Source organism: Aethalodelphis obliquidens, unplaced genomic scaffold, assembly GCF_003676395.1.
Source record: "Aethalodelphis obliquidens isolate GAN/ISIS:26980383/991018 unplaced genomic scaffold, ASM367639v1 scaffold7, whole genome shotgun sequence".
NCBI classification, from domain to species: domain Eukaryota; kingdom Metazoa; phylum Chordata; class Mammalia; order Artiodactyla; family Delphinidae; genus Aethalodelphis; species Aethalodelphis obliquidens.
In genome coordinates, this window is record NW_020837951.1 from 10360564 (window position 1) to 10378195 (window position 17632).

A 17632-nucleotide genomic window follows, 5' to 3' on the forward strand; every position below is an offset into this window, starting at 1 on the left:
TATGTCAGTGTCTGAAAGGCCCCTGAAATTGAAAACATCCAGAAGCAGACTTCAGACTGACCACGCTCTCTAGCATCTACTGCCATCTTTCCTGTCTCAGTAAATGGCAAAAACCTTGGAGTCATCCTTGTCCCCTTTGTTTCTTTCACAAGCAACATCCAAATCATTAAGGAATCCATTTGGCTCTCCCTTCAAACTGTACGCGCAATGAGCTGCTTCTCATCCCTGCCACTGCTACCACCCGAGACCAGGTGACCATCCTATCTTCCCTAGAGGATGGTGTTGGGCTTCTAATTGGTTTCCCTGTCACTTGTCTGTTCCGGCCCTCTGATGACTCTCTGTCCCCATAAAAGCCAAAGTCCTTGCAGTGGCCCACAAACCCTTTGTGGTCTGGCTCCTTACTGCCCCCTTCCCCTACCCTCTGCTCTCCCCCAGCATTCCCTCTCAGCCACAGTGGCCTTGCCTTTCTGTGAATATCAAGCACCCTCCCGCCTCAGGGCCTTTGCACTTGCTGAGCCTTCTGTCTGGAAGATCCTTTCCCCAATTACCCTCACTTCCTTTATGGTGTCATTTTGTCAGTGAGGCCATCCTGCTACCCTGCCAGCCCTCACCAACAGAACTCCCGGTCCCCTCACCTTGCTTTTTTTTCTCCAGGCCTCTTAATACCTTCTGATACACTGTATATTTGCTTATTGACACTGTTCTCTCTTGAGGGCAGACATTTTTTCTTTTTTTCTTTTTTTCCTGCTGTTTCCGCAGCCTCTAGGCCGGTGTAGAGACTCGGTATTCATTGGATAAGTTAATGAATGAGTCAAAACCTAGAAAATCAAGTAACATAAACTAGCAAATGTACTTTTGGGGGAATGCCCGGCTTCACAGTCAAGCAGAGAATACAGATTGGAACGAAACATTACCGTTTTGTCAGTGGGGTGTTGCAGGCAGTGTGACAGGAGCTGGAGGCGCTTTCCCAGCCGTCTCATCCCCAGGGGCCGTGGCCATACTGCTCTTGAGACGACGAAGCTTATTACAGCTTTGTTTGAAAATGGAAGCTCAGGGAGTTCCCTGGCGGTCCAGTGGTTAGGACTTGGCGCTTGCTCTGACATGGCCCCGGGTTCAGTCCCCGGTCGGGGAACTCAGATCCCACAAGCCATGCAATGTGGCCAAAAAAAAGGTAACTCAGCTACACAAGAAGACATGGGGCATCCCCTAGAGTTACTGTCACATTAAAAGTTATAATTAGCAAAACTATAAAGCTGTGGAAACTCTGATAAATGAAAACTACTATTCAAAATTCTAGCTACTCAGTGCAAGAATGGTGACGTGGACTAGAAGTCCACAGGAAAAACTCATTTTGATATAGTTGTGAGATTTTGGAGAAATTTTTATTTAAAATTTTTTCCCTGTAATGTCGACTACACATTAAATTTTTTCATTGGGAAAACAGAGTTCAGCCTTTCGGGTGGTTAATGGAATGTGTAATAAATTATATTTAAGGCCCATAATACTAATAAGCTCACTAAAAATAAATAAGGAAAATAAAGACATAAAACCCATTGTTGTTGGGTTGTGCCGAAAAACCACGATCTTTAATACTGTTCAGAATAAGTGTTAAAAATTATTATGGTATTTCAGGAGATCAATGGTGATGATGAGAATCATAAATTTTGGCCCAAGTATCCTACTTGGGGATGATAGCACATAAATATCATTCTGAAGGGCAGAATATACTGTGCAGAAGCATTTCTAGCTACACTGCCTGTGGAGGCGAGCGCCAGAAGCAGTCCTAAGGCCCCAGGCCGGGAGGGGTGGGACGGCACTGCGGCAGTGGCGGGGCCAGGAGAGCAGGGCTGTGCACAGCCTCAGCACGTGGGGGAAGGAGGCCGAGGCAGCAGGTGTGGCAGTGCAAGCTCCTCAGGAGATGAAGCAGGGGCTTCTAACAGGTGTATGGGGACCCAAGGGGTTGTCTGTCTGCTCTGTGGTCCTTTGCACTTTAAAGATGGTGAAACGTGCATTTAATGAATGGCCTTTTGTGGGGGTGGGGCTTTGCCTCAGACCATAAAGCAGATGCAGCAGAGGATGCTGGAACTCAAGAAGACTCTGCAGAAGGAGCTGGTGAGTGTCCCCCTTCTCCCCGCTGCCCATGCCCTCCTGCCTCTGTGCTCCTCCTGCCTGATGACACTCCCCCCCAGGAGACTGCAAGAGGTCTCTGGGAAGTCAGGCTGGTGGGACAGTGGCCCTGCCACCTTGAACGTGCTCCTGGAAAGTGGCTCTGTGACCCCCGGCACGAACCCTCTTTCTCTGAGCCTGTGTGTTGTCTGAGAGGTCAGTGAGGTGACGTATGGCCGTGTGTGAATGGCAGAGGCCAGGCCCAGACGTGGGAGAGCGGCGCCTCTGCCCTGGCTGGGTGCTCACTGCCCCAGGAGACGAGTCCTGATGCGGGTAAAGGAAGTGGCTGAACTTCCCCACATACCTCTCTCCCTCCTCAGCCAGCACCCTGCCTTCTTCAGGTGCTGGTGCTTCCTTCGCAGGTGGGGCCCTTTTCGCCCTACTCTGTGCAGGGTGTGGCAGAGAACTGCAGGTGATCACAGCCAGGGCCAAGTGAATCTCCCCTGTGATTTTCGAACCTGTCTTGAAGGGTTCAATGTAGCATCTTTCCATTGGTTTTTCAGAAAATCAGACCTGATAACGAGCTTTTTGAAGTCCGGGAGAAGCCTGGGCCTGAAATGACAAACATGGCCCCTTCTGTCACGAATAATGCTGACCTGACTGATGCCCGCGAGATCAACTTCGAGTACCTCAAACATGTGGTTTTAAAATTCATGTCCTGTCGCGAATCTGAGGTAAAGGGCTTTTGAGTTGCCCTTTGGGTAATGAGTTCCACCCCAGGGCCTAGTTCATTTGTCCGCGCCCTGCCTGGCTTCCCACCAAATCCATTTCTTTCTTCCTGTCCCCCATTCCGCTTTGACCACCAACGTGAGCACTCAGTCATTTCTCCAGCGGGCACTGACCTGCTGGTTGAGGAGCAAGCAGGGGGCGCCGAGTAGGGAACTGGCTCCTGGGAGGAGATGTGGGTCAGATGCTGAGGCCAGAGTCCAGGGAACTGAATCCGCCCAGCAGTCCTGCCTCCTGCCGAAGAGCAGGTGGCTGCGGTGGTCGTCCTGGTGGTCTCGCCAGTCCCTGAAGTAAAAGGTGGGGGAGGAAAAGAACCAGCAGACCTCAGAATGCCCACCTCCACCCTCTGCGTGGTCCTTGCTGACCAAGCCCGGAGCGCACAGGAGGAGCAGGACCAGGAGATGCTGCCATGTAGCCCGCTGACCGCCTGATAACTGACCGAGGCCCATGGCAGCAAGATTTGCTTTGTTTCAGGCTTTTCATCTTATAAAAGCTGTGTCAGTGTTGCTGAACTTTTCACAAGAGGAGGAGAACATGCTCAGAGAAACCCTGGAGTATAAGGTAGGGTTTCCTGGTCTGCTGTCCGCCTCCCAAAAAATGTAGTCAGTCATCCCAGCCCTGGCGGGTGAGACCATCCCACAGCTGCATCATTAGCTTGGAAGGTGCTTTTGGTTGATGAATTGGACTCGGGTAGTATTTACCGAGGACATGCTTTGTGCCCACAGGTCTCTGCTGTACTTGACTAACAGGGCCTTGTGTTCTTCTCCAGAGCACGTTCATTGGTATCACCTCATCAACAGCCCCAGGTCTGGCCAGCACCCAGACTTTTTTAAAAAATGAAAAATATTCAAAAAGTACCTGCGTAAATGCTGTAATAGAAAACATTTTAAGGAAACGTTACCTAAATTCCACTCCCTTGTTCCTGTCACCTCAGGTTTTTCTCCTGTCTCCCTCCCATTTTTAGAATGGGCCTTGCAGCCCCGCACACTGGTTACCAGAACCATCGTCTTCACTGCTCTGCTCACAGCCAGAGTTCGGGTGTGTGGAGGGCGGGGGTGGCGGCCCATGGCTGGGGAGGGGCTCTTTCAGCTGCTTCGTACCTAATCCTGATTCTCATCTCAGGAGCCTTTTCTGTTTCAAACCCAGATGTCGTGGTTTGGGTCCAAGCCAGCTCCCAAGGGCAGCATCCGGCCATCCATCTCCAACCCTCGGATACCATGGTCCTAGGCGGCACCACCCAAGGATGAACCTCCAAGGGCTGACACTTTTTCTGTGAAAAGAACACTGACACACCAGTCTGGGTGGGTTTTTAATCACTGTAACTGCAGTATTTTGTACAAGCATCTGAACATTGTTTACAAGACTTAAGGCCCACTCCTGCAGACTGATGAGAACCTCAGGAGGTAGCTGATCCTGTTGTTCTGGTCACCAGAGGGTCCTGGCACTACCCGCATTTCCACAGTGCTGCTAAAATCCCAGCTCTGGCCAGCACCCATCTGCCCCCGAATCCTCTTTCAAGGTGAGCACTTAAAGCTGAAGGCCTCAGCATGTGTCAGAGAGGAGGCGGCTGATCTATCGTGTGGTGATGACACTGGACATAGACAGCCCTTCAAAATGGTGCCCAGCAGCCCAGACCCACCTAGTTCTGCCACGAAGAGCCAACTCAGTGAGGCCGGCCTTTAAAAACTCCCTTTCCCTTTCAGTATGTTTGGGTTCAGATGAGTTAGAAGCAGCTTTTTAACCCTTCCTCCCAAGGAAACATTATTTCACGTTGTTTCTCAGACCACCGAGAACTTTAGTTGTGTCCGTCTTTAAGGTACTCTGGGGCCAGTGTGGATTAATGAATATGCACCTTTCTGACAGTATCTCATTTTACTGAAGAAAACTAGCAAATGTATAACAAGATCCTTAGTACCAAATACACTCAATTGCCTTTTTAATGAATGTACTTGTCTTGGATAGGTTGCTGGTAAACCATTTTAAACTATTTTTTATAGCTAAAGTTCCTTGCTATTATAAACATGTCTTCTGTATTATAAAATCCATTTAACTGGTGTTCTTAAAGGAAAATCAGAGCATCAAGAGGAAATTATTTCTAAGATTGGGAGCCCTGTCCCTTTGTAATGTCACTAGCATTCTTTGGCATCTGCTTCCCTCTGAAGCAGTGGTGGTGTTTCATTTGTTTAGCTCTTAATTCTGTGTTGTAACACTGAGCAAATGCTAATCACATTTTCTACTGCTAAGGACAGTCTGCTGTATTCAAAGGAAGCAGCGGCTGTCCCTCTCCCCAGGCTTGACCAAAACGTTGGAGGGTGGACTGCCTTGTAAGTGGAGCCACCGTCTCTCCCTGTCTGTCACCCTACCCCCAAATATTTAAGATGACACTACATTCATGTATGGCAACCAGGCAGCCCCTAGCTGGCTGCAGTACTTGATAGCATGCAAATGGCTCTGGAACTGACTGATAAAAACTTGTATTAGTTATCATTATAAAGAAAAGGGAATGTGCTTGCCCTGGATAAGGCACACTATCAAATCTAAAGGGAAACCATATATTGAGTTATAGTTTGATGAAAGTTTTATTGGTTAAATAAAAAACTGAATAACTGGAGCTCCTAAATTTATCGTCAGTTATCCAATGATGTAAAGTTATGTTTCTCAACTATGTTTAGGGTTAAAATAAAGTATATCTCACAGGGACACAAGGATTTGCAATTAACATAAGACAGTTCCGTGGACCTAGAAGTACCAAGCAAGGGCAGCATCACCCTCGTCCCCACTTGGGCTCTCTGCCATCCAAGTGACCCATTCTCCGGTTACCTACCTCCTCCTATGGCTCCCCCTGCAGATGTCTCACCTGTGTTTAGAATGCTGTTTTCCATTTATCTGGTGGGGACACAAAACAGGAGTCCCTTCTGTTCCATAATTTTGATGAATAGGAGGTAGCTCTTCCAGCTCTTCCAGGAAAGAATCCCTAAGATTGGGTAGTTCAGGGCTTGCTAGAGATGACTACCACACAGCCGTGGGAGCCCCGCCCAGCTCCCCAGTGGCTTCTCCAGCCCTCGAGCTGGTCTCACCCACCACCCACGTTCGCCGGCCATTTTAGGCGTCGTTGGTTGTGGGGCCCCTCACTAAGTCTGTACTTGCACAGGGAGGATTCATTCTGATCAGGCTTTCCTCCTGCATGTTGAATTTCCTTCAGCTTTAAGAAGAGCGGAGTAAATGTTCTAAGTGATTTGATGCACTTTTACTTGTATAAAAAGTTCTGTGATAGAGACAGTATATATAGTCCTTTATATGAGCATTGGATCTTGATCTCACCCTCCATGTTGTACACAGGGAGATTGTATTATCTAAAACTGCTGTAGAAAATTCACTTGTGGTGCAATACACTTTTTGATTAAAGCTCTTCAATCCAGAGGCAGTGGATTTACTTGATATAGTTTGGTGTGTCAGTATTTCTTTAACTTGTTAAATTTAGTACATTGTGTCTCACATTTAAAACTCCAAGGCCAAGTTCAAGGCCTGTAGAACACTAGTCTTCCAGGAAGCACCTCCCCAGATTAGGTTTGGGTGAGTAAACATTACATGTAATTTAATGAAGCCAGCAGCCCAGTCCTACCTCCCAGGAAGGGTGGGGTTCTGCAGAGGAGTTGGGAGGATTGTCACTTTGGTCAACCTCCATCTCCAAGGCCCACATGACTGGGAAGAGCTTCAGGGACATGAATGGGGTCCCTACCTTTAGCAAACTGCAGTTACGTGTGCCAAAAGGGAAAGAAAGAAAAGCATCTCTGCTCTTCAGAGAGGCCCATTGTTAGTGGTTACAGGGAACAAAATGTTCCTTTTATATCTATAGGCTGATTGCTACCTGTTTCTGGCTCTTAACCCTTTAAAGAAAACAACATCACGGTGTTCCTGCTGAACAGCCGAACCCAGCGTCAGGAGGTGGTGACCGGGCCCGTCTAAGCCCGCTCCCAAAAGACTCCAAGTGCAGTCACACAAACTGAAGACTTTTAAAGCTTAGGTCAATTATTGAATGTTTGGCACTTTATTAAATAAGCTCCAAAACTACACACAAATGAAAGAAGTAAAAACAATAAATAGTTATTCAGCAAAACAGCTCTCTGTAGCAGCCAGCAGCACTGCAGCCCAGGCCTGAGGTGCTGCTGTGGCAGGAGGGCTGGAATGCCACGCTCGCTCCCATGGCTCGGCGGGGACACGTCTACCCCCCCCTCCATTCCAGTTTCCAGAACAGGCGACCTCTCATTCATTACCATCCATTACCCATTTCTTTTATATACATGAAACACACTGCAGAGTATATACTAATAAGCCAAGAGCTTTATTGATGCAGCAGGCACTTTACAATGAACCCAAGAGAGCCCGCCTTCTTTGGGAGGTCGGGATGTCTGTACAGACCCTTGGGGGTTTTCCACTTCAACAAAAACCAAGCTCTCCCTTTTTTACCACACCCCTTGAATCTGCACCTGCCCAAGTCATCCTTCCCTGCTTTTACACAGGCAGTGCACACAGGTACACCTGACCAATGCGGGCCAGCCACTCTGGTAGACAGTCACAATGTCAGTTCTGCATTACTTGTGGACAAAGGCATAGACTATCAGATCCTGCAAAGGATTTAGGAAACAGTAAGACGATTTCTCCCTCCACCTTGAAAATAAAATACACTTTAGCGGATGCATGTCCTGAAATAGTTTACTTGGGAGTTCTGAGGAAGATGGTCCATTGTCAATCCCTTCTTCAACAGCCTGTGCATCCAAAATTCTTCTCAAGGTAACATGAGTCTTTTTTTTTTTTAAACAGTCTTTCTTGCTGTAAGAACTCTTATAATGGAGCCTAGTCCTCCTACTGCTAATGCCTGTAGGGACAGGAAAAGAAAAGGTGTCAGTTGAGACTTGGTTGGACAAGGGGAGCCTAGCTTGCCAGGGAAGATGGGACCATGCGCTCCTGACCATGTCATAGACCTTCTGAAAAAGGATTCCCACGAGAGCACGGTTAAGAGGTGCCAACAGGGTCCACATTCAAGGGATGGGGCCCTGTCCTGGAACAAAGGGTCCCCAAGAGCTGCTAGCTCTTGAGGCAGGAGAATTGGGCTTGAGAACATTGTTACCAAGCTCACACAGAGACCCCCAGTTTCCCTTTGACAAGCTCATCATGTCCCAGCCTACAGGCACAGCCGTAGGCACTTAAACAAACACTAGCCCATTAGAGCTGAAACATCAACAGGGCTGAGCACCCAGTTGCCTTAAAGGGACCAGAGAGCCTGGCCTCCATACCACTCAGTTCCCCTGAGCCCCACGACCACCTCCACCCACTAAGCCTAGGAGCTCACCTTCTGGCAGAGCACACCCACCGGCAGGACCAAAGGCCACAGCCCAGCCCCAGGCTGCCCAAGCGACCGATCCCTCAGTAAGGGCCACTCCCTTAAAACTCAACAGAGCCTTTCAGGAAGGACACAGGCTTGATGAAAGGCCCTGCTCTTATACTGACCCAAGCAAAGGACAGGCTTTTCATGCTTCAGGTGGATGAAGGCCCTGTTAAAGACACTGCCAAGGTATCTGCCACTGCCCCCTTGGGCCTGGTGAGGCTGAGGCTGGAGCAGGAAGCCCTCAGAGCTAATGGGAGGGCTCAGCCTGAATCTAAGACCCACAACCACCACCTCCACAAGCCCAAAGAAAGTATTACAAAGTCCCAGCCACCAGCAAGCCTGCTTCTACCTTACCATGCCAAGTCACCTGCCCCCATGCCTGCCCGGCACAAACCAGCAGCTAAAGCAACGGCGATTACCAGAGAGGGCAGATCCCTACCAGGTGCTTCCTTGGGAGAGGTTAAGTGCTCAGATGTCCCAGGTTGCTTGAGGCATGGCCCCTTATTCTCACATGCCTATCAGACTGTCCTTTGTTTGTTTGGGATGGCCTGGCCTGCTGATTTGAACCCTGGGGTTGGGGTGACTCAGTGGGCTGCCTGATGTTCACATACCTTTTCATGCCACTGGAGTAACACTGCACTGCTATTTTCTGTGGGCTTCTCAAACCCTTTATAAATGTACTTCATGAGCAAGTCAATGCCATTTCTGTCCAGTGACTGCACCGCCTGCTCAATTTCGCTGCTCTTAAAATTTGTAAGCACTTTCAGCACCACGCCCTGGGCCCGTTCCTACAGAGGAAAGAGAAAGGGAGTGAGGCCTAGAGCCATGGCCTAGGCATATCCACATCCTGCACTGCAGGCTCAGAAACACCAAACCAAGTAGTCAGAACTCATTAGAAACACTGCCCAATTTCTAATTCATTTGGAATGCTTAAGTGAAATTCTTTTATTGATTTAAGTGTCAAAGTATCCCAAAGTATTCAAAGCCAGTAATTTATTCCACTTATTTTGGGGGAAATAAGCGGTTTCCTGGGGAGAAGCATCCCTATTTCTGATGACACCAGCAAGGCCTTAAAACTCTACAGGATCATGGGCTTCCCTGGTGGTGCAGTGGTTGAGAGTCCGCCTGCCGATGCAGGGGACACGGGTTCGTGCCCCGGTCCGGGAGGATCCCACATGCCGCGGAGTGTCTGGGCCCGTGAGCCATGGCCGCTGAGCCTGCGCATCCGGAGCCTGTGCTCCGCAACGGGAGAGGCCACAACGGTGAGAGGCCCGCGTACCGCAAAAAAAAAAAAACAAAATAAAAACAACTCTACAGGATCATAACTGTGGAGATTAAAAAAAAAACAGGTCTACTTGGCTGCACCTTCTGTCTGCGTTCACCCTCAATGGAACAAAGGGGCCATTTTCCTCCGTGTTTGACAGGTGCAGCCATTTATATCAAGATGCCATCAAAAAAAAAAAGTGCCATCACAAGATGGCAAAACCCCAGCTCCAAAGAGACCCCTTTCCCTGGACCAAATTTTAGACAGTCTCAGCGATGAGCTTTTAGACAACGTAACCGATACAGTCTGCACAACCGTATGGTCTCACCTAGTTTTTACGAGGCAGGAAATCATAAAAGCACTGAAAATCCTTATGCAAATAAAGCTTATTCAATAGCTTATAAAAGCATAACCACTGCTAAGTCCCACATGACAAGCTAATTTATAACTCTGCTCATCCGGAAGGGCTGGGCTGACTTCTCACCCCATGAGGCCTCGGGGAGGAGTGAACGTTTCTTTGGGGAGCGTTTACTATGAACACTGACAGCTTTGGGTGTTAGGAGCGCCAGGAGGCTTCCATGGAAACACTGCCCGGTGCCAACTCACTTCCTTGGTAGATACTCACCGATGCAGAGATGAAACAGATGCTGTCCAGAGTCCCAGGGAGCTCACACTGGACAATCACAGCCCTGGTCCCAACACCCACCCAGCAGAGCTGCAGTTCAACCCCCTTTACCTTCACAGCTTGATTCTTGGTGTTGACGGGAGAGTTCCGCAAGGCTGCATGAAACGCCCGAAGCATGTCCCCTGTGCATCAGCACCAGTTAAGGATGGCTAGGCTCTAGCATGTTCATGCTTTTATTAACGAACTCATTTCAAAAAGAGCTCAAGAGAGTGGAGTCAAATGGCATCTATCCACATCCACCCGCCTCCCACTGTGGCCTCCCGGTGGGCACAGCCAGTTCAGAGGGTAGCCTACAGGCTCTCCTGAGCCACATGGAGGGTGGGTGGGGCATCTCTGCCAAACCTGCAAACCCCTCCTCTGCCGGCCCCCAAACCTTCCCCTTCAAAGCAAGTTTGGACACGGACTCGCTCCCTCCCGGGAAGGGAGTAGCAAAGCAACCGCCCCCGCAGGGTAACTTGCAGCAAAATCTGACTGAGCTGATTTGCACTTACTTGGCACCCTATCTGCCCTACTGGACCCTCACGACCACCGAGTAAGGTTATCATTTTCATCTTCTCATTCTCAAAAGGGAAGAACAAAGGCACAAATGGAGGTCTCCTAACTCTTAATCCAATGTTTTCTATCAGTTAAACTATTAAAGAAATTAAGATGTGCTAAAACTTTTATCCTCCAAGACCTACCCAAGTCAGTGAGGTCCCAACTGGGGGAACTTAACAATCTAAAAGAACCTTTTGCCAACAAAATGAATCAATCCTCCCCTCCTTGCTCCCCAAACCTTAGCTGGAGTCCTGACATAATCTTTGCTGAGCTCTGAATAGCCAGTGCTCAAAAGAAAATTACAATCTGGGTTAGGTCCCCAAAGGTGACACCTATTTTAAACTGAATTACATCAGTTGACTTTCATTTCCTCATCTGAAACACTGGCTTCAGCCAAAAAGCTTCAAAAATAGAACAAGAAATGGCTTCCGCCCAATCGGGTCTCTACTCCTGTTCATGCAGCGATACCCATGTGTGAACAGCCAGAACCTCCCAAGCAAAACCGAGTCCCCGGTCTTCCCTAGTGTGGCCTCCATCTTGACTGAGCTGGGCCCACACACCCAGGGAGCCACCCCTGTGGAGCTCCCTAGCACCCTGCTGGGCTCTGATCCACCTTCCAATCTGAGAGGCAGCCCACTCTCCCACACCCCTGTATCTGTCAGCTTTGGAATTCCTTTTTCCCAGCCTGGTTAGGGCCAGTGTGATATCAGCCACTGATAATTTCTACCTCAGAACTCTTTTCGAATTTGACATCCCAGAGCAATAGGCAGAGTCCCAGAGGCTTCAGAGGAAACGAAGGCTGGCGCTCGCTCTTCACTAACCAGCACGGTTGGGAAACAAAATATTTCAGAAGATGAATGGGTAAGGGTAGGATAACTAGTCCACAGGGGCAAAAACAGTCACTGCTTTAGAGTTAATCTCTCTGCAGCACCCCTCTACCAAACATTCACTATAGGTGTTGATAGGTAGGGGGCCTTCAGCAGCTGGGGAGAACTGGGGAGTAGGGAGGGGCATACCATTTATCAAGCTGGCCTGTCTCAGCTGGTTTTAGGCCCTTCCAGAGAACAGGCTGTGGAGGCCAAGGAACCGTGCCCAGCCCCTGGTCTCCTCTAGATCAGGGTTTCTCAACCACAGCACTACGACTGACATTTTAGACCAGATGACTGATGTGGGGTCTGTCCTGTGCATGCATGGTACAATATTTAGCAGCATCTCTGGCCTCTATGCACTAGATTCCAGTAGCACTCCCTCCCACCCCCCAAGTTGTGACAAACAAAGTATCTCCAAACATCGACAAATTTCCTCAAGGGGAGGAGACTGCAAAATCATTCGAAACTACTGCTCTGGACAGATCCCCCTCCAGAGGACCAGAAGGTGCCTCAGCAAGGAAGAAAAGGAGCCAATTCTTTAAAATCCCTACAAGGTCTCAGATCCTGTGCCCAGGTGTTTTCACATGTCATCTCATCACTGCTAACAGCTCTTTGTGACAAGAATCATTATTCTGATTTTAAAGGCAATGAATCTGAGGCTCAGAGAAGGAAAATGATGTGTTCAAGGTCACAAAGCTAAGCTGTCCAGCTGGCCTTCAAACCCAAGGATGCCTGACTCCAAAGCCAAGCTCTTTCTACAATCCCCTGCTGCCACTCCACCCACAGGCCCAAGGTGCATGTCCAGGACACTTACTGTATGTCCAGCACTGTGCTAAAGCCTTCTGGGATGTTGTCCAGTGATGGTCCCATGGAACCTATAAGCCCAGCTTGGTTCTCCTCCTTTTAACACAGGAGGATACTGAGGTTCAGAGAGTGTAAGTGACCTATGCAAAGTCACACAGCTATAGAAGACTGAGTTGGGTCTGTGTGGATGCACAGCCCACGCTCTATTTCATGTGTGTGATCTCCCACCATGACTCGCTTCCCTATACAGTACTAGGACAGGCCCACTCCCTACATCCCCTCACTCCAATCAACCAACCCCTATCCCTACTCCCCTCGCCTCTGTTCTAAGACTCCTAGAAGCCCTTTCTATAGTTTAATAATCTAACATAAATCCAAGACCTGGCACATGGTAGGGACTCAGCAAATATTAGCTCCTTCCTCCTTCCTTCCTGGGCCCCACATTTGCCAGGATTTCAGTTCTCATTTGCTAACCTCCCCTTCCCCAATCCCAAGAGGTACACTCTCCATGGTAACAAGGTTTCTGACACTGTCATTAGTGGAGGAACTACCATCCCCTGATGTGCTAAGCCTAGGTCTCCAAGCAGCCTCAAGGAACCTATCATGTGAGGAGCGTACCAAGAGATGACCTTCAACAAGTCTCTGCAGCACCAAGACCAAGACAGCAGATAACCGGACCTTGCCCTCCCCTTTTGTGGATGGTCTGGGCCACAGGCCTGACGCTGGAGTCCTTTCAGCAATGCCTGCGCATGAGCCAGGTTCTACACCAGACTGCAGAATCAACCTTCCCTCATGGGGGCCCTTCTCATGGCCCCATTTCACCAATGGGGTAAGCAGGGTGACCCTGATGGGGCAGGAAATACACGTTTGAATCACCACCTTTGAAAACACATTTCTGTTCAAACAAAGAAAGTCTGCAGGTTTTTGTTTCAAAGGCACATTGGAGGAACACTGTAGGACTCCTCCCAAGGCAGTCTATGGGCTCGACTTCCCAAGCTGAGTCAACTGATTAAACACCCAGAACCTGATTTATATACAGCACCGCATGAGCCTCCAACCCTGCCCTGGCCAGTGCGGGGGAGGGGTAGGCACTTCCTGTAACACCATTTGAATCAAGAAAAATCCTTCCTGTGAGAATAAGTCAGTTTCCTGTGCTCAAACTGCTAAGGGACCAAGCAGGCTGTGACAGCCAACTCTATTTTTAATCTTGTTTTCTAAATGCTTGTTTTCTGTGACCACAGAACAGTCATTTCCAGTCGTGGGGCTCTACTTTTACATCTCACTTTATGCTGCCTGTTTTTTCTTAGCTCTAAACGACTAGTTTTTTCCACTGCTTCCTGCACAAGAAGCCTATGCGGGGGTAAAACTCACTTGTTGAACGTGGCTGAGACCATCGAGGTCCAAAGCCCAATGAATGGTCATAACTAAGAATAGGTGAGGAAGAGTGGCATTAAGCCGCAGGGTCAGAATGATTCTGGGGTGGGAGGTGCGATCTCAAACCTCAGGGCTGGACTAAGGCTGCAGCCTTGGCTCCCCCCATGGGGCCTTTCTTCCCCGCAGCCATCCACCCACCTATTTTCAGGTGGTGCTGCAATCCGGCCCGAGAGGACTGTGCCTGGGAGCCGCCCTGGCCGCTCAATTACTCAGCGGTGGCTCACCTCGGCGCCTCCCGCCGATCATGCCCGAGTATAGCCCCGTTTCCCGCATGGGAGGGATGGAGTGATCGGGCGCCCAAGGAAGGGCCAGCCTGAGGGTGTGGGGAGGCAAGGGGGAAGAAAGGGGAGAGGTCTCGTGCAAGAGTGAGGGGCCTACGAGCCGGAGGCCCCTCCGGCACGCTCCTGGGGCCGCCGAGCAGGCCGGCCCACCAGGATCCGGGGGCCGCGTGGGGCCGCGCTTTTGAGGGAGGCTCCGAGGGCTCGGGCCGGGGACAAGGAGAGTGGGGAGGCCGGGTCAGAGGGAAGTGGGGATGCGTGGCCCGAGGAGAGCCAGGTCGGAAGGGAGTCGGGAGACTGACCTGAGAGGTCCGGGGCTGAGAGGAGTGGGGAGGTCGGCCTGAAGGGCCGGAGCCGGGGATGAGGGAAGTGGGAAGGCCGGGCCAAAGGGGAGTCCGGGCCGCCGCGCGGGAGAAGGATATTGCCGCAGGAGCCCGTCCACCTCGCTAGGATCCGGGCCTGGCTCGGCCGCCGCCGCCGCCGCCTCCTCCTGTTCGTCCACGAATTTGTTCTCGTCAAATTCGTCGATGTCCACCCGACGGAAGCGCGAGGACAGCGTGTTCCGGGCCATGGCGGGGGCTCGGCGCCCGCTCAGGCAGCTACGCTCCGGGGAAGACCTCCACTCCACTCCGCTCGGAACCGGCTCCGGCTCGGGGGCGGGAAGCTGCCACCCGGCACCTCCTCCGCGCGCAGCCGCCGCCGCCCGCCCACTTCCGGCCCACGCCGGAACCGGATGTGGGAGGGAGGGGTGGGGCGCGTCGGGAAGCGCCGGGAAAGAGGCCTGTGGAGCTCCGAGGGACTCCTGGCCTCACGGAGGTAAAGTCTTCCCGTCTGAGGAGCAGGCGCCCAATCCCGCGCAGGCCCAGCACTTGGACGCCATAACTGCGCACTTCGGCTTCGCTCCTGCACCCGAGGGGGCCGGGGCGGGCACACTCGCCGACTTCGGGTGTCATCTCTGCCCAGACTGAGGGGGCACGGGGCCCCCAGGATAAGGCGCCCGGCTCGGCCTGTCGAGTGCCGGGCAGGCTTCTTAGAGAAGAAACCTTCGAGCCGAGGCCTGAGGGATGAGTAGTAATTCTTATGCCCCGGGGAGTGACCTGGGGTGGGAGAACCTAAGTCTCGGATTTTAGGAGCTTTGGACAACACCCCACTGAGCTCAGTGGAGGTTGCGTCTGCCTTATTGTTGTAGTGACCGTATTGTTAATGTGCTGGGAGACTTTAAAGACGTTTAAAGTGTATCCAGGGTGCTGACAAGACATTTAGGTTTGAGCGGGCGGCGGCCCCGCGTCTGTAGCAGTCACCTTGACCGGGTGTGTAGGGGGCGGGGATAGGGGGATGACCCTGTGGCCACCATCCTGGCAGGAAGGGCAAGGTCCTCGGGGGCTGAGATATCTTGCCTGGCTGGAGAGGAATATCCTGGTAGGAAGCGAACCCCCAGAGTCTGAGATGGGGAGAGAGAGGGCAGAGTCAAGGACAACATTGTAGTGCCAAGATTAGGTGCCTGGGCTGTTGCTTGAGGGGTTCTATCAATGAGACTTAGCCTGAGACTACATTGGGTCTTTGTTTTCATATAATAGTTTTCCTTTTAATAAAGACCAGTAGAAGTTAATGAGATGTGACTCGTTTTCATTGCTTCGAATACTTCCCATTGAACTGTGTCTACAGATCAAAACAATATTGTTAGACTAGGATGCTACCTAATCTTGGGTGCTAAAGATAGACTCCTACAGTGGGAAGCAGGTGCTAAATAAAAGTATCAGGTGGCTTCCCTGGTGGCGCAGTGGTTGAGAGTCCGCCTGCCGATGCAGGGGACACGGGTTCGTGCCCCGGTCTGGGAAGATCCCACATGCCGCGGAGCGGCTGGGCCCGTGAGCCATGGCCTCTGAGCCTGCGCGTCTGCGACGGGAGAGGCCACAACGGTGAGAGGCCCGCGTACCGCAAAAAAAAAAAAAAAAAAGTATCAGGGGTCCTGGAAGACCTGCCTATCAGCTCCATACCTTGGAAGAAATCTGTGTGACCTAGGGAGGCCACAAGACAACAGAAATTCATATCCCCAGAACATCCTGATCAGAAGGAATTTTAAACCAAAATGCCCGTTTTACAAGTAAGGAAATAGCCCCCAAATAAACTGGTGAATGAAATAATGTCACTGTTTATGACCGTGGATCTCCATTCCAGTCAAGGGGGCAGAATTAAAAATTCACACTATGTCAGGGATGACTGTATTCTGAGAAGAAAAAAACAACATGCAGTTTCTGAGAGTAACTCAGATAAAGTGGTCAAGAGAAGTGTCCCCGAGGAGGTGATGCTGATCAAGGACCTGCAGGAAGTGAAGGAGGGAGCCGAGCAAAGGCTCAAAGACAGGGCAGGCTTGGTGTATTCCAGAAACAGCAAGGCCATACTGGAGCAGAAGAGTGAGAAGAAATAAGATGGAAGGGAGGTGGGGGGGAGGGGCGGGTGCTGTAGAGCTTTGTAGGCTGAGGAAAGGATGTGGTCTTAACTCAGGACAGCCCTGGAAATTCTGGGCAGAGCAGTGACATGATCTGACTTTAAAAGGGTCCCTCAAATGTGTATTGAGAACACATGGGAGCCTGAGCCAAAGTAGGTGATTTAAGAAGTGACATCAATGGTCCAGGTGACAGGCAATGGCAGCTCAGGCCAGGCAGGTGCCAGTAACAGTGGTGGGAAGAGGTTGGGTATTTTGAAGAAAGAGGCTGCAGAATTTGGGAGTGGGTTGGATGTGGCATGTAAGAGAAACAGGGTAGTCATAGGTGACTTCAAGTTCAGAAAAGATGTACACAATCATTACCTTTAATAGAACTATAAGCATTTGGAAAATATGATAGTCAAGTCCCTGTGCACCATTCAACTTCCATTTAAGACTAATCCATGCCAAGAAAGTCCTCTGCTCTCTCTTCTCCACCTCCCTCCACTTCCTGGAAGCATGCCTCCCCGTGATCTTGGGCAAAGCTGATTAATTCAGTTCATCCAACAAGCATCCATATGCTGGGCCTGGAGATGAGAAAAACCAAACCAGGTGTCAGCCATGGTTCTGACCCCTGGAGAACTTCCAGGCGGGCTGTGGAGATAGATACGTAAATTTATTTTAATTCAGTATGTTTGGGGCTAAAGAGAGGATTGCCCAGAAAGCTCTGCACACAAGGGCCGTCTGTGTCCCAATTTAGTCCAAGACTACTGTCCATTAATGGAAACCCATAAGGGGATGGGAGAAGGCTTCCTGGAGGAGACACGTGACAGCAGCAAGGGGCCAACCTGGCTTTAACTAGAGCTCTAACGTGTGGGTGTGCCTTTGTTAAGGGCAATGGAGTGACACTAGAGCACAGATTCATGCTTGCTGGTTGGGGCAACAATGCAACCGTCCAGTCAGAAAGCCTGAGCACTTTCCCTTGTGAAATCCGCCTTTTAACTTTCAGGCCATCTCAAGTGTTCATTCAACTGGGAATATTGATGGTGATGATATTT

The 17632-nt window shown here is 50.4% G+C and overlaps 2 protein-coding genes across 3 annotated transcripts in view; one reads left to right on the forward strand and one right to left on the reverse strand.

The window, feature by feature from the left end:
* GOLGA1 (golgin A1) overlaps window positions 1–6330 on the forward strand; it is a 52231-nt gene extending 45901 nt beyond the window's left edge. For both annotated transcript variants that reach the window (XM_027104887.1, XM_027104888.1), the window contains 4 exons: window positions 2053–2112; window positions 2670–2840; window positions 3367–3453; window positions 4039–6330. In XM_027104887.1, coding sequence (XP_026960688.1) covers window positions 2053–2112; window positions 2670–2840; window positions 3367–3453; window positions 4039–4119 — 399 coding nt within the window. In that variant the 3' untranslated portion in view covers window positions 4120–6330. The remainder of the gene's footprint in view (window positions 1–2052; window positions 2113–2669; window positions 2841–3366; window positions 3454–4038) is intronic.
* Window positions 6331–7211: 881 nt separating this feature from the next.
* On the reverse strand, window positions 7212–14828 carry ARPC5L (actin related protein 2/3 complex subunit 5 like). The gene is made up of 4 exons (XM_027104889.1): window positions 14572–14828; window positions 10279–10351; window positions 8890–9066; window positions 7212–7768 (listed from the first exon to the last, which is right to left on the reverse strand). The coding sequence occupies exons 1-4, from the start codon at window positions 14718–14720 to the stop codon at window positions 7706–7708; spliced, it is 462 nt and encodes a 153-aa protein (XP_026960690.1). The 5' UTR covers window positions 14721–14828; the 3' UTR covers window positions 7212–7705.
* Window positions 14829–17632: the final 2804 nt, after the last annotated feature.

What these genes read in the sequence shown, in the direction of transcription:
- ARPC5L (XM_027104889.1), bottom strand. Translation starts at nt 14,720, where the DNA reads ATGGCCCGGAACACGCTGTCCTCGCGCTTCCGTCGGGTGGACATCGAC. An exon ending in GTGGACGGGCTCCTGCGGCA is followed by an intron (nt 10,352 to 14,571) that starts ATATCCTTCTCC and finishes GTGCTGATGCAC; the next exon opens with AGGGGACATGCTTCGGGCGT. An exon ending in CCAAGAATCAAGCTGTGAAG is followed by an intron (nt 9,067 to 10,278) that starts GTAAAGGGGGTT and finishes TTTCCTCTGTAG; the next exon opens with GAACGGGCCCAGGGCGTGGT.